This window comes from Podarcis tiliguerta (assembly GCF_965153285.1).
Source record: "Podarcis tiliguerta genome assembly, chromosome: 8".
Lineage (NCBI taxonomy): Eukaryota > Metazoa > Chordata > Lepidosauria > Squamata > Lacertidae > Podarcis > Podarcis tiliguerta.
Genome location: NC_139541.1, coordinates 55,313,067 through 55,338,152, shown reverse-complemented (window position 1 = coordinate 55,338,152; position 25,086 = coordinate 55,313,067). Strand labels below are relative to the sequence as shown.

General features: G+C 45.1%; 1 protein-coding gene across 23 annotated transcripts in view; it reads right to left on the bottom strand.

Moving 5' to 3' along the window:
- Positions 1-25,086, bottom strand: part of MACF1 (microtubule actin crosslinking factor 1) — a 291,764-nt gene that overhangs the window by 168,475 nt on the left and 98,203 nt on the right. For 9 of the 23 annotated variants that reach the window (XM_083453050.1, XM_083453059.1, XM_083453060.1 and 6 more), the window contains one exon: positions 22,848-22,940. In XM_083453050.1, coding sequence (XP_083309176.1) covers positions 22,848-22,940 — 93 coding nt within the window. Of the gene's footprint in view, positions 1-10,945; positions 12,335-22,847; positions 22,941-25,086 lie in introns of those variants that run through there. The other 14 variants (XR_014514346.1, XR_014514347.1, XR_014514348.1 and 11 more) reach the window with 6 other exon arrangements.

The window sequence follows — 25,086 nt, the reverse complement described above, 5'->3', positions numbered from 1 at the left end:
GCTGGCAACACAATGCAGTGGGTGGAAGAGGGAATTGCCTCCAGAGCAGAAAGGGAGCAGTTTAGAGAGAGAGCATGAAATGCTCCCTGGGCCTTTGCCCCATATGCTGCAAGGCTTCCATCAGACCCAGATCCATATTCTTTTTCTGTCTGGGAGCCAAGCCCCATCTTCATCAATGCAGGCGGCTGGAAGAACACTCAGAGGAACGGTGACGGCATAGTGACCCAGTTTCCAATAAAAGAGAGGGAGGGAGAGGGGAGTGGGCTGCCGAATGCTTTTTGCACTTGATGGAACGTGCACACCTTCAGGCACGAGACGAGCGCTGGGAAAGAGGGTGGGGCTCAGCTCTTTCCACGGCGAGCTGGATTGCCGCTCCTTAATCAAAGGAACACTTTGTAAGCAGGCAAGAGCTGGCTGAGAGAAGGATGCCAATTTCACAAGATCAACACATCTGTGGGAATGAAATACGTGCCATAATTTAGAATGGTGACAGCCCTCCCAACACTAGTGCAATCTACAGGAGGGCTTGAGGAAGGGAAACAAATCTAGGACATTTAGCATCTACTAGAAAATTGTCCTTTTTCATGGGCACACAAATTTTGGCTGGGCTTAGTGACCAGCCAACAGTTACCTCCACCTCTACCTATGCCTCCACCCCAGGGAGGGCCAGTGTCTCACTTTGGACTTATGAAAGCAGTGAGAATTCTCCAAGGACTTTCAAAGTCAAGCAGGAAGTCAGAGATGAGCCTCCAACCCTCCACTTTACACTGGGGTCAGCACTCACCAGACCAACAGGTGTGGTCATCACAGGCAATTCAGCGAGTGCACTTGTGGAACCCTCGCCATCACTGTGACAGTGATATCACATGAGTTACCAGCCACTGTGTCTGTAAGGAAATGAAGGAGCAAGACCCAGTTCTTGCAGGAGAACCAGGCTCAGACCTGTGGCTTCCTTGCTGCACAGGGGCAGCTGTTACCCCGTTTTCACTGTCCTCTTGGCCACTTTGGGCTTTTGCAGCACACAAAAGATCCTACGGGGCCTGTGGGGCCTCAGAATGCATGGAATCACGAGATCTCCTCTGTGTACATGTCAAGTGACTCTTTTATCCTGAAGGGGGAAGGTCAAAACACCACCGCCACCACTCAGGATTTCTAAGTAAGCAAAACCCATTCAGCACTACATCCCAAAATGACTGGCAGCAACGCAATATCATTTCCCAATTTGTGGCAGTCCAGAGAAATGTGGAAGAAGAGACACATGCAGTCATATTGAGGGGAGATAAAGAAAATATTCCTGGATCACCACAGCTCACAGCCAGTTCATACACAGCCTTCACCAACATGCTGCCCTCCAGATGTTTTGGACCACAACTCCCACTGAAGACTATGGTGGCTGGGGCTGATGAGAGCTGTAGTTCCAGATATAAGGAGGACACCAGCTTGGGGGAAAGTGTTCTGTGGCATGGTGGGAAGCTCCTCAACCAACCCTGCACACTCCAGAAGGCACAGTAGTAGGACAGCAACATCCACCATGGTCCTTTGCCCCATATGGTGATTTCTGGGTTTAAATAAATAAAAATTTTAAAGGAATTGTCCAGTAGCACCTGAGAGACCAACTAAGTTTGTTCTGGGTACTATATAAGCTTTCGTGTGCATGTACAATTCTTCAGATCGTATCTGAAGAAGTGCGCATGCACATGAAAGCTTATACCCAGAAGAAACTTAGTTGGTTTCTAAGGTGCTACTGGACATTTTTTTACAAAAAATTATTTATTTCGACTGCGTCAGACCAACATGACTACCTACCTGAATCTGGGTTTAAATGTTATCACAGCAGCATGGCATCCTGCTAGGGGAATCGTGGAGCCACACCACACAGACAGTGCACTAATAGTCTCCAAGGTAGTGTAGCCCAGCATAAATATTTTGGGACTCAGGCTGAGGAAACCCAAGTTCAAATCCATGCCCAGCCACAAAGCTCAGTTGGTGGTCCTATGCAAATCATATATTTCCTGTCTAACCGGTCTTATGGGGGAAAGGAGTTGCTGCAATCCTGTAATTGGCTGCCCCATGTGCTGAGCCACTGAAGTACAGGTGACAGGCTTCCTTGTGCTGACCCTTCCGAACAGACTGTGACCACAAGGGCTCACCACTGGATCTTCCTGGGCAGGAAGCAGTATAGCCGAGCCTTGCTTGAGGAACAAAGCCTTGGTCTGCTCATGCATCCTTGATCGTGTTTTGTTCCTCCTAACTCCTAGCTTGCCTGTCAGTCCTGCCTCGCTCACTGGTCCTTACCACTGGCCGGGCTTGTGACTCACCTCAAACCAACACCCACAGCCTAGCCCTGAGCATGGGGCAGTTTGGGAAGATAAAATGAGAGAATTGTCACATTCTATTCAGCTCGCCACCCGCGTCTAGGGACGCGGGTGGCGCTGTGGGTTAAAGCCTCAGCGCCTAGGGCTTGCCGATCGAAAGGTCGGCGCTTTGAATCTCCGCAGTGGGGTGCGCTCCCGTTGTTCGGTCCCAGCGCCTGCCAACCTAGCAGTTCGAAAGCACTCCCGGGTGCAAGTAGATAAATAGGGACCGCTTACTAGCAGGAAGGTAAACGGCGTTTCCGTGTGCGGCTCTGGCTCGCCAGAGCAGCGATGTCACGCTGGCCACGTGACCCGGAAGTGTCTCTGGACAGTGCTGGTCCCCGGCCTCTTTGAGTGAGATGGGCGCACAACCCTAGAGTCTGTGAAGACTGGCCCGTACGGGCAGGGGTACCTTTACCTTTACCTTATTCAGTTCTTTAAAACTCTGGCCAAGGGGCCAAATATGCCCTGTCAAGCCTCTCTACCTGGCCTACAGGACTGTCTCTGTATCACACCACTCCCCAGCAACACCCTCCGCCCCCAAGACCATGTCCCTCACCAGCCCTGCTTTGTACCCCTTTTTAAGTGATTTTGCCTAGCTGGAATGTGCCTTTGAACTCTGGTAATGCCTCTTTGCTTGCCTAGATGCAAGACAAAGAGGGTGTGTGTGTCAACATTTGCCATAACATTCACTGCTCTGTCCTTGTTTGCCACTGCCCCCGGATGGTTGCCCAGAAGCAAATGCAGACCCAGGTCCCTCCCCAACCCCAGAGGAAACACCTGCAATGTCCTATTTCCACTCCTGATCAGCTACAGTGGCATCTTGCCTTGGAAACAAGAGACCAGGAAGATGGCTGGAAATACAGGCTTCTCTCTCCCTGCTCCACACAGCCAAAGGAAGGCGGCTTCGCCATTTGTATTCTGTGGATCAGCTTCCCCCCTCCGCCCCTCTCTCTCTCCAGACATGGGCATGCTTATCACATAGAAAAGCCCGTCTTTGTCAGCTGCTGCCTCAGAGACGGCTCTGTGGGGCTTTTGCTCTTCTCAGTCAAACGTCTTTCCTCAGAAAGCCTCCCCTCCCCACCCCCCTCAAAAGTCTGCCACAGGCCTGAAGGAAAACCAGAGGTCACATGACCATAACACTTACACTGGGGAGACCCCAAATTTCAGGCGCCTACACTGTGAAACAGCTACTCAAGTGATTCAGAAGCAAGTTGGAATGGTTGGACCTGCACTCCCCACTAAAACTAGAGATACCAGGTAACACCAGATTCTGTCACCTGCTTTAGAAGACTAGATGAATCCTTGGGCATGCAAAGTGCACAAGTATAGGGTGGGCAACAAAAAACAAATAAAGTCCAAAGGAACCTTCTGTATTACAGCATCATCATTCCACCATATATTCAGGATCTTAACCAGGGTTAAGCATTATGTCTTCTGCACTTGGCCTTTCTTGCTATAGCAATAGCCTATCCCAATTTCCACTGTATACGAGTACTACAGTATCCAACTGACTTATTTCAGAAGGCTTATCTGGCTTCAGGGAGCCTCATTCTCCCAGAGAACAAGCCTCCGGAATGTATTCTTTTTTTAAAAAAAATAATGTTGACAGGTAGCTGTATTTTGGTTCATGTATTGTTTGGGGAAACGTGAATTAGGTAGATTTGCTTTAAAATCCTAACAAAACTGATTTTTCTCCCCTGTTCCTATTCTGGACTATAGCTCCCATCAGCCCCAGCCAGGCAGTACCAGGTTGGCCAAGGCCTATGAAGCCTCATTTCACCAAAGACAATGGTGAAGCATTTATGACTGAATTAAGTGACACTCAGCTGATCACCCTCCTAGGCATCACTGTTGAGCTAAAATAAAATCAGACAGACATAAAATGTTGCTGAGCCCCGGGATATTTCCACAATGTTTTGGAATAACAGCAACCTCAGCCAGATAGCAGATATAATATACAGAGGCAGCGTCTGGTTAACCTGGCTTGACATTCACCGTCAGCTCCCTTTGCCAACCCTCCTCCAGCCCCCCAGCCTTTTCATGCCAATTCAGATTGGAGTATCATGATAATTTAATGGCTGCCCTCGCGCCTCTCTAACAAGCTTCAAAGACATCTTCCAGAGTGGTGCTGCTTACTGAGGGGCGGGGCACCTCCTCAGCGGAAGAATCTGCCCTTGGAATTATTCAAGGAAGGAAGACTTAAAGGAATGGATGGTGAGAATAGAACCGAGAACACACATTTGGCAGTTTGCAAATGCTAGGTTAATAAAATAAAATAAAACCTCGAGTGGGGGAAAGATTATAAAGGTATTTAGTAAGAGAATCATGCTCTTCCCCTGGGAAGGCAAAAAAGCTGCCACTCCCAGGGAATCAACAGAATGTCCCCATCTCAGCACAGCAAAATATGATCCAAACATACCTTAAAACTGAAAACTAGGACTCCAGACCTCCAGATGGGAGGAGGGAGCCTACAATGGAAGGGTTAACTAGATCTATCTTCTACCTTTCTCTACAAACCACCCCCACCCCCCATTATCTGCTGCAAGGATTTTCCACAAGACAGGGGTGAAACTAGCTTTTATTTCACCAGGGCCAAAGACCCAGTTTGGCACTCCCCTACACACATTTGCACCCATTTTCATCTTTGTATTCTTGTTATAAAAAAGTGTACCTAGACATTCCATGGTTGTGCCCATAACCGAGGTTTAAGGTGCCATTTAGCTCCTAGCTTTCATACTTCAGTTTCTAACACTGCCCACACATGCATATGCATATACACAGCCTTAATCGCCTCCTTCCAGAGACTTCACCTGGGGCAAAAAACCTGGCTCCCCTCCCCCCACCTCCCAGTAGCTACAGCTCTGCACAAGACTAGAATGGAAGCCAATGCTGAGGAGTGTGGAGAAAAATGATTAAAAATGTGTTTCAATTACAGTACCTTAAATATATATATATATATATATATATATATATATATATATATAATCTGACTTAATCCACACACACTATTAAAACTGAGTCACATCCATCTAGCAATAACTTTGGTTAACGAATCCTATTCTATGTGGGAGAGAACTCTTGAGGACAATGCTGCTCCCAGGCTCTGGAACTTCCAAGACTGGCTGCCTCCTTGTCATTCTGCTGACTGGAGAATACTTTTTGTTCTGGCAGGCTTTGGGAAACTGAATGTTTTTAAGCAAAGGGCTCCATAATAGCATGCTGCACTTTCTTTTTTTCCTATCAGAATAGGTTGCGGTTTTTTAAAACATTTTTAAAATTCCAACAATAGTTTATATACTTTTAAACTATAACTTTTTATATGTTCCGAGTTAAGTGTGTTTTGTTTGTGTTTGTTTTAATTTTTGTGGGCAGCCCTGAGTTCCAGCTCTAGCGAAAAGGTGGGATGTTGTTATTGTTGTTGTTGTTGTTGTTTCTATACCGCCCTTTATCAGAGGATTACAGGGCGGTTTACAATACAAAAACACAAAACATAGTAACAATAAAAAACAACACCCACACAGTTTAAAAGCTATTTGTTCCTTAATTAGCAAAGGCCTGGGAGAAGAGGAATGTTATTGCCTGGTGCTTAAAGATATGTAACAACAGCAGAGCATTCTACTGCCCCGCCCCCAAAAGTGCCTGTTCTTGTGTTGCCACCCTCCAGACCTCTTGTGAAGGAGGCACATGAAGATGAGCCTCAGCTGATTATCACAGGGTCTGGGTAATCATCATCATCATCCTCAGATTGGAGAACAGCATTTAGACCCTAATGTTAAACTCTGTAAATGGCACACAGCACAATCCGATACATGCCTACACAGATGTAAGTTCTATTGAGTTGAATAAAGCTGAGCTTTAGGCACATGGCTGCAGGTTTACAGCCACAAAAGGTACCACATTGTATTTATTATCATCAAATCCTATCTGGACCCAGGAATGTGCCAATTCCTCAAAAATACTAGGATATCCCCTGGATCCTAGTATTTCCCCATAATCATCTACTGACTGCATGTGGCAGGTACTGTAGTCCTGTGTGACGCCATCTCACTACCTGAACTCTAAAATGATTATTACTATTTTGGACCTTAACGTTCAGACAGCAACAGTAAGAAAAAACTATTTTGTCCAATAGCCTACTAACCCTTGTTTTACAGAGGTTTTAGCATTTTGTATTCTTGCATGTGTTTTCAACTGATCTCTTAATTATTGCTAAAAAACTTTTCTAACTTTTTTAAAAATGTAGGATACAGCACTATACCACCAAATACTGCATCATGCAGCGATATTGCAATATGGCATAGTATTAAACATGTTTTAGTGATAATTAAAATAATTATTTATAGAGAGGACAGCATATAGCAGGATGTATACAGTAAGTAAGTGCAAGATCTTCCAACAGCATAAAAAAGTCCATTGCAATTGCTCTTGTAGCTCCACATGTAACAGCAACGGTTGGGTAGCATTAGGAGACACCCACCTGAAAGTAGAGGAGCTGAGATGGGCAACCTTGAAGTGGTTTCTACATTAACAGCTGCTAAACTATCAGCTGCAAACTACCTGAAGGTGTATGTGGCTCCATCTCTGTTCGATTGGTTTTACAGGATCTGCAATGCTGCAATTATGTTGAAACTAAAATGCCCAAGCATGTAAAGGCAGGACAACCATAGAAGAAGAAGAAGAGGAGTTTGGATTTGATATCCCGCCTTTCACTCCCCTTCAGGAGTCTCAAAGCGGCTAACATTCTCCTTTCCCTTCCTCCTCCACAACAAACACTCTGTGAGGTGAGTGGGGCTGAGAGACTTCAGAGAAGTGTGACTGGCCCAAGGTCACCCAGCAGCTGCATGTGGAGGAGCGGGGAATCGAACCCGGTTCCCCAGATTACAAGACTACCGCTCTTAACCACTACACCACACTGGCTCTTATACAGTGATATGATACAAAGATGGCTACTGATACAAAGATGGCTACTGCTTTGAAACTTTGTGGAATGAAAAGTGTTAGAACAACACAGGCTGTGACCGTTTTAGGCGTGTCTGATATGTGCACAACTGTGCACATGTGCATTGTGCCAAAAACAGGGGTGACCCAAAAATGTCACAAAAAGAGGTGGAAAAGGGCAAAGCGGGGGGAGAACTGGGAGGGCTTGCGTGGGCCCTGCTGGCGCACACAGGGGTCCAGAATGTAACCCCAGTGCAAATCAGTTGTTGCCAAGTACAGTACTGCATTATTTGATCTGAATAAATTTAGACTATGGCAGGGTTAGCTAGCATGGTATCCTCCAAATGTTATTGCAATCAAGAAGTATGTAATATTTGAGGTTCCCGCACTGCAGGGGATTCGTCTAAATGACCCACAGGGTCCTTTCCAACTCTACAATTATGTGATTTGATGGTATATAAATGTTGTTAAATAAATAAATAGTTGCTAGAATACAACTCCCACAATGCCTGACCACTGGTAATGCTGGCAAGGGCTGATGGGCACTGTAGTCCAACATCTTGCACACATCACCTTCCTCAAATTATCCATGCAGATCAGCTTAGGAGGGAGGCTTCTTGCCACCTTCCCACTCATAAAACGATCAATCTGATGGTCGGTTTGCATCCCCATCAAGATGCTGCGTCGAAAGATGTGTCCCTATGCTCACTCCAGGGCTGCATCTACTTTGATTTTTCTTTCTTTTTGCCACATCCCAAACAGGTGGGGTATTGGGGGACCAGAAACATTTGCACACATAGGGGTGTGTGCTGTGTGTGTACCAAGGGTTAGTGACACCCAGCTTCCTGCTGGCAGCCAAGTCTGCATGGGCTACCCTGGGGCACTATGTTGGTTGGGCCTTTTGTTGTTGTTTAGTTGTTTAGTCGTGTCCGACTCTTCGTGACCCCATGGACCAGAGCACGCATGGCACTCCTGTCTTCCACTGCCTCCCGCAGTTTGGTCAGACTCGTGTTAGTAGCTTCAAAAACACTATCCAACCATCTCGTCCTCTGCACAACTCCTTCCCTTGCAAAAGAAACTGCTTGCTGACAGTAAAATCCTGACTGCTTTGTAAGGCTGTAGAACCAACAGGTTCTTGGCCATCTCCAGTAAACAGCTGTTCTCCATCTACTTTATGGCTGCTTTTGCAAGCACTTGGAAACTGCTATTTTGTTCCCCACTTAAACTTCTCTCTGCTAAAATAAATGTTTCTTCACATGTGAGAGGTAATTTTTACTTGGATGAAGTGCTCCATTTAAGAAGCTTTTGTTAGTGAGTTATATATGAGGGGCATGTGATTGTACATTGTATTGTGTTGGGGCCTGCCCTGTGACCTTTGGGTGAAAGGATATAAATGTTAAATACATCCAGTTCCTTCTGCTTCTTCTCCCTTGCCAAAAGTGCTCCACAACCCTTCTGTCGTCTGTACTGCTCTTCCGAGAATGCCTTCCAGCTCGCTTGCAAGGAGAGGAATGAACAGAAGAGAACACCCCACCAACCTACACATCATGCTGAGCTCCTGAAAAAAAAGTCCAGTCCCATCCCATGCTGAAGTCTCATCACAGGAGCAGTGATGGGAGAGGTACAAAAAAACCCCAACACCATGTTATGCACCAAAATTTTGTTGGGCAATATTTGAAAAATTGCTCACCTCTGAATTGATTCCTAATAGCAAAATGCAAATCAATGACATGCAAAGCAACAGAGAGAAGTGTGATTTGAGCATGTACAGAGTGCCCACCCCTCACCACAGAATAACTACAACCCATCCTGTAAACCAGGCATGCCCAAGGTCTGTTTCAGGGGCCTAATTTGGCCCCCGTGGCAGTTTATTTCCTGGGGTAAAATCCTAAAAAACAACAACACCTCAACAACTTCAATCCTAAAAAAGGGTCAACAACTTTGGTTGGCCCTTCAGTTGGCCCTCATGGCCCTTCACTTCATCAAATCTGGCCCTCTTTGAAAAAGTTTGGACACCACTGCTGTAAACGATCAAGAATTATAAAGTGAAAAGGTTTCCCAATTCCATGCAGGGTGGAGAGGGATGAGAGTTCAATGGGGCTTGATATCTAGTGCCTCTCATTTTAGAGAACTCCTGAGCATATAGGTAAATTCTGGTGACCAAACAGGCTTGAGAACTGCCAGCTCCATCTGTCCCCCATCACACTGCATTAGTCAACAGCCTCCGTCCTACAATAATTGCTTTTAACATTAAAATTCCATAGAGACATCTAATAAGAGATATATGACCTGGTTTCTTCTTCTATAATGACATCATCGTCGAAAAGTCCATGCCAAATTGCTTGGGCATTTTATGCCAGATCTTGATGCAGTTTTAGGGCTTGCCTGCCCCCTAACCCATCTCCCCCCACGCCCTGACACAATGCCTTGAAATCAACATCCCTTCCCTCTCCCTAGGGGCACACCATTATAAATTAGCAGCTACTGTGCAGAGTTTTGACAGCTAAAATACATGTTAACAAATGAAACAGGGGGGTGTTTCCTGGTGGAAGCCCATGTGCATGTGCACACACCCACACCTAAAAGAGGAAACCTAGACCAGGGATGACATTGGAACAATGTAAGTAGTCTTTCTGGCTACATAAAAAGCAATTACTGCTTGAAGCACAACCAAAAATCCTTGACCTTTGCCTACATCACAGAAGGGCTCCAACGCCAAACCAGGCAAGTTCAGTTCCCGCCCGGTCTTACCATTTTTAGTTTGTTTACAAAACAGAAATGCACCAAAAGGGTCTATCCGCAAAACAGCAACTCTTGCCTGATTTAAATAAGTTCACCTGCTCATCCTGGACTTAGCCCCATAATGTGTGAGGTAGTAGCAGAGACAGGAGCACTACTGAGTACATGCAGAGTTCATTTCCCTCCTCGCCAAGTTAAATTATGTTGCATATGGGCTGAGGAAAGAAGACACAAAGTGTGTTCTTCAAATAGGCTTGAGACTCAGTATCATTCTAGAAACCCACAAAGCACTAGGGAGAGATAACAAACAGGCACCCAAGTAGAGGAGCCAAAGGCAGTGCTGGGAATATTCTTTTATACATTACAATAAAGGTACAAATCTACAAGCCCCGGGAGAGGCAAGCGGATTACTCTGAGCCAGAGTCTTTTTTCCCACACCAGGTCTGAACTCTTGGACTAAATAGAAGAGACAAAAGAGCACCCCTGCACATGTATGGAGTGCATTTTCCTTAACACTTACTGGTTTCGCTCAACACATCGCCTACAACCAATCCCAGGCAGCTGGGAATTGGAACAGCTTTGCAACCTAGTCCACAACTTCCTTTATTAACCTATGTTTCTAAAATTCTGATGGCCAGAGCAGTGGATGGGATGGTGGGATCTCTTCCAATATACAAAGGCTGCCCGGTCTGCTCACTTAGAAGCAATTTTTACAAACCCCAGGCAAAGCAGTCTGTTTACAAGACTTGAAGTTGGGGGTGGGGCTCCCAAGACCAGGGGGTGGGGCTTCCAGGACAACCCAAGTCCCAGGACTTTTCCCATCAGGAAGTACCACCATGTAAGACTGCTGTTCCTGGAACGCATAACCCTCCCAGATCCCAAAGAGGAAGAGAAAATAAACCCACACTGACCCCTCTTTCAGCTGGGCTAATCTTCTCATTTGCAGTCATCTGCCATTTAGGGCCTTCTCCTCCCACAGAGGAAGTGGGGCAACCTCCACAGAGCAACAGAGAGGTCCTCTCAGTCCCTGGCATCTTGACTTGCTGGTGGTGGGTTGAGTCACTCCCATATCCTGAGGAGCGCAGGAAGGTGCTGGAGGTTGACCCACTGAAGGAAGACTTGCTTTGGGAGGGAGGCAATTTCACCCAGCTATTGTCCCCTCCCTTGCCAACAGGTGGTTCTTGCAAAAATGGTGTCCGCTGAGGCTTCTCTGTGCCGTCAGTCTCCACCAGATCCACCAAAGGCGATGGGGTGGACAGCTCCGAGATTGTGCCCTTCTCCACAGTCCAAGAAGTAGCCCATGTGGCACTTGATAAACTTTCAGTCCCTTCCTCGCTGTTCCAGGTCCCATGAGCCTCTTCCACCACAGTTGCTGGAGTTTCCAACTTTGGTTGCTCCCAAGACCTGCACACCACCACAGTGCCCGTGTCACTCTCTGTCGGTCCTTTACCTAAAGCCTCCCTTTGCAAAGGCACCAGAATGGCTCGGCTGTTGCCAGATCCCAGCCTCTGAAAGGCAACCAGCTGACTCGCCACCTTCTCACGGTTTTGCTCTGCTGGGTTGTCGAACAGGCGGGCAATGACGGTGGTACCCTCCTCCAAAAAGTCCCCTGGGCTCCCACAGACAGAGGAGGCATTTTCTGTCACTAGGTCAGCTTTCTCAAGCTTCCCTTGGAACCTCTCCCTCACCTGCACAACGTGCCCTTGCTCCAGCCCCTCCGGCTCCAAAGTGGGGCAAGCCTCCCCATATGGGGCAAGGCTTCGATGTAAGCCCTCGGCAAGGTCTTCTCCATCCTCCTCCCGCAAGGAAGAGGCTCTGAACTTCACTGCCGCTGCCTCCTCTTCCTTCTCTTCAGCAATCTCAGTCCCTGCAGAAGGTCCCTCTGCCACCAGATCAGCGCTTTCTGGCACCGTCCTCTTTTTCCCCTTCTTCTTCCGTTTGAAGCGGGCTTTCCTTCTGGGGGAGAGGGGAGCATTCCCTGCCTCCCCAGCTTGATCTTTCGGCTCTTTAACACAACCCAGAGTATTCCCCATCTCCCTGGTGCGCAAGACACCAGTGACAATGCAGCTAAGCTGGCACCAGGCTCCTGGATAAATCCTGACCGCCGCTTCATCAGATTAGATGCACATTAAAAAAAAAAAAAACATCACTACTGCAGGCACACTCATACATACACGCACACAGACCAAGATTCTCCCTTTCTAGCTGCTGCCGTTTTCAGACAGCCATCTTACAAGGCTGGGAGCTGGAGGAAGACACATTCGAAGCATCTCACTGCAGTTCAGAAATCACTTGACCTAAAAGCAGACGGAGCCCCGATTGGCTGCAGCTTCCTCTCTCCAAATATGAGGTAATGGGAGTGCTACCCTCCGTAAGGCAAACAGAAAGCGGAGAGCCAGACAGAGGCTGGGAGGTGGCAGCAGGAGGGAGCGAGCAGGAGGGTGGGGGGAGAGAAGCTGGTGAGGGGTGTGGCACGAAGACAGATAGATGGAAATCAGGGAGCAAAGTTTTTTTTAAAAACAGAAAGCAGAAAAAAGCAAAACAGCAGCAACAACAAAGATATTGAGCTGAGAGAAGGTAGCATTTAAAGAAGGGGGGCAGAGAGACATAAAAAGAAAAATCCCAGGAGGAGACAAACACACTGTGCATACTAAGAGAATGCCCAGAGCTGCTGCTGCGTTCGATACAGAAAAGAGAAATCTGAGCAATAACAACCAAGGGATTTGTGGAGATACACATTATGAAGGCTGGAAAGAGGTGTTTGGGGCGGGGGGAGGACTCTCCAGCTCAGTTACACCTATAATATTTGATAGCCAGGCATTTGAAACTTGCATCTACCCCTGAAAATTGTCACGGGAAACATTATTTTACAATCTCCCTTGATCATGAATATGAAGGTAAGGTTTCTGGGATGTCCAGAAGTCAAGGAGGGATGCTGACTGTTTAACAAGAAGGTGTCCCTGGATAATCAAAGCAGCATCCATTGCACTAGGTTTTGACAACCTGGTGCCCTCCATACATTTTGGACTACAGTGCCCATCAGCCCCAGTCAGGACTGCCATTTCAGCTTCACCTACTGAGTAAATACATCCCATCCCCAAAATGCACAACATTCCCTGCAGAACTATTCTTTATTCATTTGGCACATGCTAAACACATTCCTAACTCCCTATTTCCCCCAGGCATTCTCTGATGACTGATAGTGGTTGATGCATTTGCTTGATCACTGTGTATATTAGAAAGAGTATTATTGTATTTTACTATTGCTGCTGCTGCTGTTGTTAGTCTTCTTTACTCTGCTATGGCATTCTCAAATATTAAGCAGCATATAAATGTTTTAAATAAATAAAATAAATACACCAAGATTAGGGGGGAATGCCTTCTGGGACAGAATGTAGAATTCCAGTACCTATCACTTTAGAAATTTACCACTTTGAGAGTTAAGTGGTAAATTAAATATGAGGAAGGAGGCCTCATATCAGTCTCTGCCCTAGTTTTGAAAGTCTACAGGTGTCCCCCCACTTGCGAAATGGTTACAGTCAATGATATCAAAAATACTGGATCCAAAAATATCCACAACTAGAATTAAAGCTCTGGGGCAATCTGGAGGTTGGAGGATGCACGGAAAAGTGGCAGCAGCGGCTGCGCAACAGAGCGCAACAGCTGTTAGGCAGGGAGGCTGAGCAGCCTATGCAAAGCCCCGCTGTGCCTGCAGTTTCTTTGGGGCTTCCTCAGCCCTCACTGATGTCCTCTTCGGGCTCTGGGGAGGGTCTGCTCACAAGCCTTGAGGAATCTCCAGTTCTCTCCCACCATTTCCGGGTTTAATTAAATCATTTATCTATTACCCAGCATCACACATATACACGGTCGCGAACTAGTGGATTGTGTATAAGTGGGGGGACACCTATATGTCTGTCCAGGGTGCTTCCACACTAAGTGATGTGCAGAATTGCCATGTGTCAATCATTTATTTTTTATGGTGCATCCACACTATGCCACCATCCTGGTGATTGTCACCCTGCATTTTCTTTTTGGGTCTACTGTCATTTCTTAGTGTGCTACCAGGTAGGTGCTTAATTTATCAACAGGTCATTTAAGATATAGCAAATGGTCTGCAGACAACAGACCATTGACATCAAATTTCCAGTAAATCCAGGTTAAATGGGATGGGAGTGCAGATATGGGCTGGCATTTGATTCAACAGCATTGTGCTGGGTATAACTGGCATGCATGAGGAACACCCATTCCACAAAAATCACCCATCTGGAAGCACCCTCAGATTACAGAAAATCCATAGTGAGTTTCCAGAACAGAAGCACAAGCTTGACATAAGCAAAATACCCTGGTGATCCTCTTCTGTCTTTTTTAAAAGGTGGGATTTTGATGTGGGCAGTGACTTACAGGAGACATGAATCTACCACAGCTCGGCACATTTACCTCCAGCACATTCAACTCCCACCAGCCACAGGAACTGCAGTCTAAAGCAGATGGAGGGCACCAGACTGAAGAAGGCTACACTTAAAATAGCACCCACTGCAAAGTTTAATCACCCTGTTTATTTGTTTTATTGATCTTTTCATTGGCACTAACATGCTTTTCCTGCTATAAATATTTTAAAATATTGATGAAATTCCATGTAAATGAAAGTGTGTTGTGGTTGAGTAATACTATAATCATATACTGCTTTTTTTTTTTTTTTAAAGGATGGGAAACTTTCTAGTCACAATTGTTAACCACATTAGCTAGAAAGACAATGACTGGAAAGGTGGTTTTTTTTATTGTCTCCTTTTTTATAATTACCATTATAGTGTTCTGGTACTCTTATTTAAGTGGTATTTCACTATTAAAAGAAAAGAAAAGAAAAAAGCCAGAAAAGTGTTAGCACTAATTTTAAAAAGAATGCTTCAAATAAATGAATGGAGTGATAAAATGGTACCACCCACCCCACAAAGCTTTCAGTGCATTATGTGCCAAATTTCAGGTGGTCATTCAGGTTAATTGGATCTTCCCAGCCAGGGCAGCTCTTATGTGGTATGGACAGAGCAAAACCAGATAAATATGCCAAAAGCCATACCCCAAAATGAACAAGAGTTTCAACAATGTGAAGAATCACTTATTATGTGCATCTAGCTCACAGGGACACAGCAACGTGCATTAGCATTAGGAGCCCATATTTTAAATGTCACTTTCATTTTTGTGGGCACCAAATGGTAAATATAAGGGGAAGTTACATGGCAAATTCCATGTCTGGGGGCACAGATGGCTACTTATTTGATGTGGTGTGGTGTATTAATCACCTAATCCAAAAATAGTCTCCAGGTGACTTACAGAGAAAGGGGGCTGGGAGGGAAAAACAAATAAATAGCCTCAATAATCACAACAACAGTGAAACGTCAGCAGAATATGGGTCACAACAGGACAGTTAAGAAATACCTATAATACAAACTATAATACCTATAATATGTATAATTACTTTTTAATGATTATTTTTTATATGTGTTTAGCTTTTTGTATTTTATCTATTGTGCATTTTTATCTATAAGCCACAAAGCCACCTGGTCTGGGGTAAAAGGTAGGATATAATAATAATAATAATAATAATAATAATAATATCAATCCCATCCTTCCAGTCGTCCTTCCTTATTTTATTCACTCTACTCAGCCCAACCCAACCCAGAAAATGAAAATTGGTAAGGGCCAAAGGGAAGTGGGCAAGAGAGCTGCTTAATATGAGATTTATTTTATTTCTTTGTTTCATAAAATTTATATACCACTTGACTGAAAAAACAACAACCTCAAAGCAGTTTTCAAAAACACACAACAATAACATCAAGAAAAAATAACAACTATACTTTAAAACATGCAAAAATTAAAATACTACTAAGCGATTAAAATTACCTCAACTTCCTAAGCATCTTGCTGAAACAAGAACACTTTTAGCAGGGGCCGAAAAAGGGTACAGTGAAGAAGCCTGCTTGATCTCAATAGGCAGGGAATTCCAAAGTGCAGGTGCTGCCACACTGGAAGACGGAGTTTTTACAAATGCTTACAAAATGTATTATGTAGCACCTGTAGCAATGGCCTACAACATTGGCCTCCACACTGAGGTAAAGCAAGGTGGCGGGGGGGCCCTTCTATTTGGAAAAGGATGCAATACAAGAATGCAATTCAAAACCAAGCAGTCTAAACAAGTCAGGGATCCAAGCTTGGCTCCCCCACACATCACCCGTGGGCCATGATGTACCCACAAAAATATTCCCTGGCACCCATGCAGCACTGCACTCCGCTGCCTTTCTCAAGCTGCTCAAGAGTAACAAGCAAGTGCTGCCATCCCTATCTTCCTTCTGCTGCCCCCCCCCCACTGTTGCCATGGCAACAGCATGACCCAATGGGAATTCAGATCCTTCATGCCTCTGACCAACCTGACTGAGGGAGGCAGGGCAATTCTGAGCCTCTGTCCAATGGGGGATATGTGTGGAGCCTGATGAACAACTTGAAAGAGGGCAGAAACTCTGGCAGAGAGTTGAGGGGAAGACCCCTATGAAGGGGCCCTTCTTGCACATAAGACCGGCAGCACTGTCAGGGGCAGGACTTTGGGGCAGAAGTTCAGGACCCCTCACAGTGGAATGAGAAGGGGAACCCCCAAATGCAGCAGGGCTGCAATGCCACATTTTGAACTCAGGCCACATCTAAAACACTAGGAAACCCTTGTCAAAAGTAATGGCTTCCCTCAAAGAAGTCCTGGAACTGTGGTTTACTATAGGCGCTCATAGAATGAGAGAAGGAAAAGGCAAGGGGATGGATAGGTTGGCAGGGGGACCTTTGGGAGGAGGGGTGAAGAAGCATTTACTATCTTCAGAGGCTCCATGCACTTCTGACAATTTGGGGGGAAGAGCATTTGCCCACACTCTGATCCCACCAAGTTCAATGGAACATATCCTATACCACCACATGGTGCTGTTGCAATGACATGGCAAAGGCGTTGGTTTTTTAAATGATGAAAAAGGAAGGGTGGATTTTAAAAAGCTCCCAGAGCACCTCGTGGGTAGGATATTAATTTGGGGAATAATATATATATATATATTTACAGTAGTACCTTGTTTTGTGGCCGGGATCAGTTCCAGAGCCTAGACCGATAGCCGAAAAGGACGCAGGGCAAAGCGCCACATCTGTGCACGCGCGCAGAGCCGTTTGCACTTCTGTGCATGCGCAAAGCACGATTTAGCGCTTCTGTGCATGCACGAGCGGCAAACCTGGAAGTAACCCGTTCTGGTACTTCCAGGTTTGCCGCGGATGTTCGCTGGAATGGACACTAGACGAGGCGGACGTTCGTGGAGGTATTACTGTAGTGGTGAATTGGGGGTAATGATAAGTGGGGGTGATTTTCTGTTATGATGTATCTTAATTATTGTTTTTAAGTGGTTTGTTTTTGTAATGCTTTTAAATGCATACGCCACCTTGAATTCCAGTTTAGGAGAAAAGCAGGATATATATACAAATAATAATAATAATAATAATTTCAGAACAGGATCTGTGTGGGAAATTAATTGGGGACAAATTAATTTAAGAGGGACTCCGTTTGGGCTATATGTGCTGTTCTGCTACAAGAAAAAGCACTGGATGCATACTGAGAGTGAATGCCTGAAGCACCAAGATTTCTAATGTTGCAAATAATATTCTTCCAATTACAAGGTGTAGAAAGACTGTACTGTACCGCACCCCAACAGCAAAGGCGTTGGCATACAGTCTTGAAAATCCTGGAAAGGGGGAGGGGATGCTTCGTGATACAGAGTCCAGCATGAAATTATAGAGCCCAAGAGTCCTGTTTTGCTAAATTTGTTTCCTGCCTTTCCATCAAAAGGCATTCTTTCAAAACTAATACATTTATGGCAGCAAAAGCTTTTGATAATAAGCAAGATCTTGCTTCAGCACATGCATGAACAATGAACTGTCAGATATTATGTATCACGTAGTTTTTATTGTATGCTGAAGATGCAACTGATAAATATATTTTAAGACCAACCCTGTTCTCTTTTTTGTAATCTGTTTCAACTGGTCTTGATATTGTGTTTTTAAATTGTTGTGACCTGTTCTGGGATTTCACAGTAAAGGGTGGCAAGAAAAAAGGGTAGGCCAATTGTGTCAGGACAAGGTTTGGGAGTGTTCAGGTGTACTACCTGTCTATCCACACGGTGTTCATTTCTTTCTCTCTTTCAAGAAAATTATCACAATATGCTTGTCAAAGTAGCGTTGAGGAGTAATTTTATTAACATATTAGAGCAAGATTTCACATTACACAAATAAAGGATGTCCCTTAAAAAAAAAAAAATCTGTTTCTGTCTTCTTTCATCCGTATATTTACAACTAACTGACTTTGCCATTGGTCAGGAGTGATATACTTTGCCAAGCCACTCTCTGTACAGATGGAGATATTATTTGCCCTCCAGTACCTCACAATGCACATTGCATTACTTTCAATTAGATGCCCATTCAGATGCTCAGCCCCATTGGCATTCTGACCCAACTACTCCTTATTTAGCTTTCCCCAACAGAAGCTGGAATGGGACAAATGTCTTCCAGCACAACACTAGTCGGTGATGAAAGGGCCAACACAGAGTGGCAAAGAGGGACTAGCAGACTAGTTGCCTCTGCTTGGATAAAGCTGATGGTTCCCCTCATCCACCCCAAGCAGAAACAGAAGGCTGTGAACAAGGCAACAATGGCTGCAAATAGGTATTTGAAGATGGTTTCCTCTTATCCAGGCTAAACATACCCAACTCCCTCAAGCATTCCTCATAAGGCTTGGTTTCCAGACCCTTTATCATCTTGGTCACCCTCCTCTGCATATGTTCCAGCTTGTCAACATCCTTCTTAAACTGTGATGCCCAGAACTGGACACAGTGTTCCAGATGTGATCCAACCAAGGCAGAATAGAGCAGGATTGGGACACTATGCTTCTGTTGATGCAGCCTAGAATAGCATTAGCTTTTTTTGCTGCTGAATCACACAGTTAAGTGATGTTCAGCTTGTGGCCTGCTAAGAACCCTAGATCCTTTTTGCATGTACTACTGGCAAGCCAGGTATCCCCCCATCTCATATTTGTGAAGCTGGTTCTTCCTGCCTAAGTGCAGAACCTTATACTTGTCCCTACTGAGATTCATGTTGTTAGTTTGAGCCCAGTTCTCCAATCCGTTAAGGTCATCTTGAATCTCAACTCTGACTTCTGCAGCATTAGCTATCCCTCCTAGTTGGTGTCATCTGCAAATCTGAGCTCATTTTCAGCTTTGGCCCACCTTCTCCCTGCAACTGTTAGCTACTACATGATTAGGATCTAGTATTATGAGAGGGAGAAAAACTTTTCTCTATCCACATTCTCAATGCCATGGCATAATTTTATAAACTTCTATCATGTCACCTTGTACTCGCCTTTTCTCTAAACTAAGAAGTCCCAAGTACTGTAAACTTTCTTCTTAGGGGAGTCGCTGCACCCCCTGACTATTTTGGTTGCCCTTCTCTAAAACTGTTCCAACTCTGCAATATGCTCTTTTGAGGTGAGGTGACCAGAGCTGTACATGGTATTCCAAATGTGGCTACACCAAAGATTTGTTCAGCAACACACCAGGTTTATGTCTTCTAGCTATCCAATCTAATAATAATAACCCGAGTGGTACCTTGGGTAACAAACACCTCGGGTTACAAACTCCACTAACCTGGAAGTAGTACCTTGGGTTACAAACTTTGCCCTAGGATGAGAACAGAAATTGTGTGCTGGCAGCGCAGTAGCAGCAGCGGGAGGCCCCATTAGCAAAAGCACACATCAGGTTAAGAACAGTTTCAGGTTAAGAACGGACCTCCGGAACGAATTAAGTTCATAACCCAAGGTACCACTGTAATAACAATAATAATAATTTTATTATTTGTACCCCACCCATCTGACTGGGTTGCCCTAGCCACTCTGACCCCAAGGTTTTATTCTTGGCCTGTCACTGCCAGTTCAGACCCCATGAGAAAATATATGTGAGATTAAGAATCGTTGCCCCAACATGCAGCATTTTATACTTGTTTGCACTGAATTGCATTTGCCATTTTATTGCCTGTGTACTCGGTTTGGAGAGGTCCTTTTGAAGATCTTCACTATCTCTTTGTGTTTTAAAGATCCTGAACCATTTAGTATCTTCAGCAAACTTGGTCACCTCACTGCTCACCTGTTAACTCTAGATTGTTTAAGCACACGCTAAAGAGCACAGGTCCCAATACTGATCCTTGGGGTACTCCACAAGACAGCCACATTGCCCAAAAAGAATCCCCATAATTCCAATTTTGTGGGGGGATGTGAAGGAGAGAAAAGGATTCATCCTGCATTGCAACAAGCAACTGATATCCCAGAAAAACTCTCCAGTTGGGAGCTGTTAAGCTCTAGCCAAGCTCATTCTCACTGACTAGTCCCCCCCCCCCCCCCCGGGCTGATAGCTGTTCTCATCTAGAGTCAGTGAAGCAGCAGGGACCCTGAAGCACTTCCTGGGCACCAAAAATGCAGGCTCACAGAGGCCCACTGCCATCAACCCCTCCAGCTCTTCCATCCCCTTCTTTCTCTGTACAGCAACACCATCTAGTGTCCGCAGACAACAAAGATCCCTCACATCAAATGTGGAGTTGTTTTTTGGTGGGGTGGGGAATCAATAGCTTTTCCAGCAGTATATGTAAGATTTTGAAGCCAACAACCTCAAAATCAGCCTTTGGCAGCCTGGTGCCCTCAAGATGACCTTTAAATTGATTTGTCTGTAAGCCCACTCTGGGAGCCTTTTGAGATGAAGAGTGGGGTACAAATGCTCTAAATAAATAATAAATAAATATCCCTTATAAAATACCATTATAAACAATGCAGAATGACACTAAAAATGACTGGCTCATCTTAAAAATTTAAAGGCCTGAATATAACCTTGCCATCGTGAATCCTGAATGTGGTCTCCAAGCACTGTCCAGACCCAAACCTGATTAGCTTCTGCAGGGGGTTGGCCTCGTGATCTCTACACTTGGGAATATGTTGCGGCCCAGCCTGGGCGAATCCTCCTTCACACCCAATGTGGCAGACGGAATGATCCGTGATAATCTCCAGCTCCAAGTCCAAGCATTTCTGGGATTTCCAAACTCTTTGTGGGCTCTTTCTTGGTTTAAAATGTTGGCCTGTATCTAATAAGTAAGGATTTGCAGTATATGTGTCGATGTCACTTGTTTTGGTATGTACTGTGCCTTCTTCAAAAAGAGGAATTGTGTGTGTGTTTTAAAGAAAAGAGGCTTCTAGTCCACACCTAACAGCCATTAGGAGGGCATCTATTTCGATAAAATCAGATTCAATGGCACACTCACTCACTCACAGTTGCCATCAAATTTGCCCCACTTCCTAGCAAAAGTGAACCAGGTTTCCATTGGTGGGAGGAGACAGTGTGGGTGAAAGGAGGTGTCCACAGATGGATTGCCAACAGTACCATGTATGCAGATTGTAGGGCACAATGTTCATCTCATGGGGAGCATTTCTCCCAGTCAGGCCTGGCACTCAAAGCACAACTGTCCCAGCAGAATGCCACAGAGAGGAAAACCATCAGACAAAAGGGTGGAGACAAATATCTATTTACTCAGTTCTACAGGAAACACATGAGCTACCAGAACTACTCAAGAGAATGGCATGACTGGTCCCCTGGCCCAATTGGCATCCCATAGGAGTTCCTGACAGCCTTCCCACACAAGGACCACCACCCAGGCATACCAACAGCAAGGCGACACACCTGTCACTCTATCACAGCAGAGTTCATGACGAAACAGTTGCTATGCCTGAAGGCACTTCTCAACTGACACCATCCAGGTGTTGTGGGGATCATCCAATTATAAAATATAGCCATTTCTTGCAACCAAATATTGAAAAGCATGCAGCCAATAATGTGCATGATGTAACTTGCTTGCAAATTTATGGGCCGACAAAGGAGAGAAATGGAAAGACCTTGGCTCAGTTTCCCCCCCTCTGCCATAGACTCTGCATATGGCCTTGAGCAAGACATGGTCCAGCTGTGAAATGGAAATAATGTTCTCCTTATGGCTGCACTAGAAATATAGTATTATTTGCCTTCTCCCATGTCAGGGGTAGGAAACCTCTGGCCCTTTAGGTGTTGGACTCCAGCTCCCATCAGCCAATTAAGGATGATAGGCACTGCAGTCCAACAACATCTGGCTCCTCATCGCTGTCCTATGACAAAATTACTTTGTAAAAACAAATAACCACCAACACACGTATTGAGATGTTCAGACCCTAAGCAGAGATCCAAACTCAACTACCAAGCTGAGGAAGCACAGCTGCCTCAGATGCTGAACAAAAATCCTAGGATTTTTTGTGACCTCCTGGATTAATTACAGAAAATTATTTTGGGAGGAACACTGTCCTATTAATGTGGGATCACAACATCCCTCCTTCAAAGACAGTAATTTTCAGATTCCATCCCCAGCACTCCAAAAAACTCCAAAGATCTCCAGCTCAGCTAAGCAAACAACAGCCTTCCCAATTACTTCACTGCCGATCAAAAGGCCTGTAACATGCTCACATGGTCAGTCATTAATGGATGAATTATGCAAACAATCAGCGAGAGCAGCTGCATATTCTCTAACGTTCTGGTCTCCATGACACTAGGATATGCTAACAGACCAATCAGGATTCATCATAAAATGCAGACCTCACCCTACAGATGTTGAATTGAGCTGGATCCCGGATGCAGTATGCATCTCTTTCTGTCTGATGTTCAAAGATGAGAGAAACCAACTTATTACCTGGAAGTGCAAGATGATGGTCCAGATCAGCCCCAGTGTCAGCTTGGGGTTCCCATCCGTTATGTCATCATTGCGAATGTTCACCAGCTTCACCTGGAAGGCAACCAAACATGAAGATGTGGTGAAAAAGCAGAGAGTGCTGGCTGCTGCCTCATTGCCTAGGACAGCCTTCCCCGCCCTGGTGCCCTCCGGATGTTTTGGACTACAACTCCCATCAGTCTTGCTGATGAGTTGTAACTGAAAACACGGGGAAGGCACCAAGATGGGGAAGGTTGACAGTCTTGGGACCCCAGAGGCATCATGCTGGCTTAGATCAAAGGCCCACATAGCCCATCTGGAGGTCCATGCAACCCCAGGTGCCTGCAGGAAGACCACAAGCAGGGAAGGCAGTATGGCAATACCCATGCCACAAGCATGTGAGCACAGGAAGCTGCCTCATACGGAGCCAGATTATTGGCCTACCTAGCTCAGTAAAGTCTTTTTTGACTGGCAGCAGCTCTCCAGGATCCCGGGAAAAGGCCTTTCCTTGTCTGGGTACAAGATATTAACTGCAGGTGCTGAGGATTCAGCCTGAAACCCTTTGCACAAATTGCATATAGATTCATTATTTTACTGTTTATTAAGTATATTTAGTGTGGCGGCAATAACCCTGACTATTGATATCAGGCAGTCACATTCGCTGTGTTCTTTTTGGCACTTGCTGAAGGCATTCTCTTATTTAGACTAGCTTACCCAGATGTTAATTTGTTTTAGTCTATTCTATTGTGGTTCTAACCTTCTGTATGTCTTAAATTATGGCTGTCATTTTTTTAGTGGTAATTTTATTGCTTTGGTCTTTTTTATATACAAATGTTATGCAATAAAATAAATAGATATTTATTATACATGACAAGGGATCCTGTGCTCCTTTACATTGCAGGGAGCTGCAAAGAAGATGAACCTTGGGCTCTCTCCCACCTCTACAATTCTGGGGTATATGTGCTCAAACAAGTCTAACCCCACTTCCTTATGGTATTAATACTGCTTCTGGGTATTACTGCTGCTATACCATTCATTTCTACTTGTTTGTTATTCCCCCAAATATTTTCCCCAAAAGGAATATGTAGGCCTCATTTATTTACCATGACTAATAGCAGTTGCCAGACATCCTCCTCCAAAAGGTGTCCTTTCTCTTTAAAGCCATTGTGGTAGCAAGCCCCTGAAGTCAGTACTATTCAAAGTAAAGAGTCCTGACAGGGTGAGACGCACTAGGAAGGGCACGACATCCCACTTTCATCTCTGGAGGCTGTTCTCTTTCACTGGGCCAACCTGGCACCGTTAGGAGGCAGGTTCTCTCCCTCCCTCCTTGTCATGCTTAATGCATAATGCCTATACAGTGTGTGCCAATATTAACATTAAAAATAGGCCTGCTCAGTGTTTGCTCCTGATATGATATTCTTGCATTTTCTCTTATATTAGGGCGTTACTAACGCCAATAGCCTGATGTAGCTCAACAGCGCCACCTAGAGTGTCTGGGATTTCTGGACCCCTACCGTGAAGAAGGAACAAGCATATCCTAGCGGCAGAAAAACAACGAACAACAAAAACTGTTCGAGAAAATAAACAAAAGGAAACCACAAGCCATCAGCTCCTTGGATTTTGATCACAGCAAATTTGAAATTGGTGTTTCTTGAAACTTCTCAGGCTCTGAGAAATATGTGTGTGACTATAGATTGGCCATGTTGAAAATCCTGGTCCATAAGAGTGGCTGCTCTTTCAGCAGATTTGGGTGTGTTTGTGTGTCTGGTTCCTATGTCTGGTCCCTGTGGCCCTATTACACACTCAGGAAGACAATTTTATAGAAAAAATGGTACTTTTAAATAATTACAGGATTTTTTAGATGACAATACAGCATCATATAATTCTTTTCCTTTGTGGTATAGTGGTTAGAGTGTCACATTAGGACCTGGGAAACTAGGGTTCGAATCCCCACTCAGCCATGAAGCTCACTTGGTTACCTGGGGCTGGTCACTGCCTCTCAGCCTAACCTATCTCACAGGGTTGTTCAGCGGATTAAATGAGGATGGAGCCTGGTGCTGATAACACCAAGATTGCAGGTTCGATCCCTATGTGGGGCAGCTGCATACTCCTGCATTGCAGGGGGTTGGTCTAAAAGATCCTCAGGGCCCCTTCCAACTCTCCTTCTATTATATGATTAAGGGGGAAACCATGGATGTCACCATGAGCTCCTGGGGGGTGG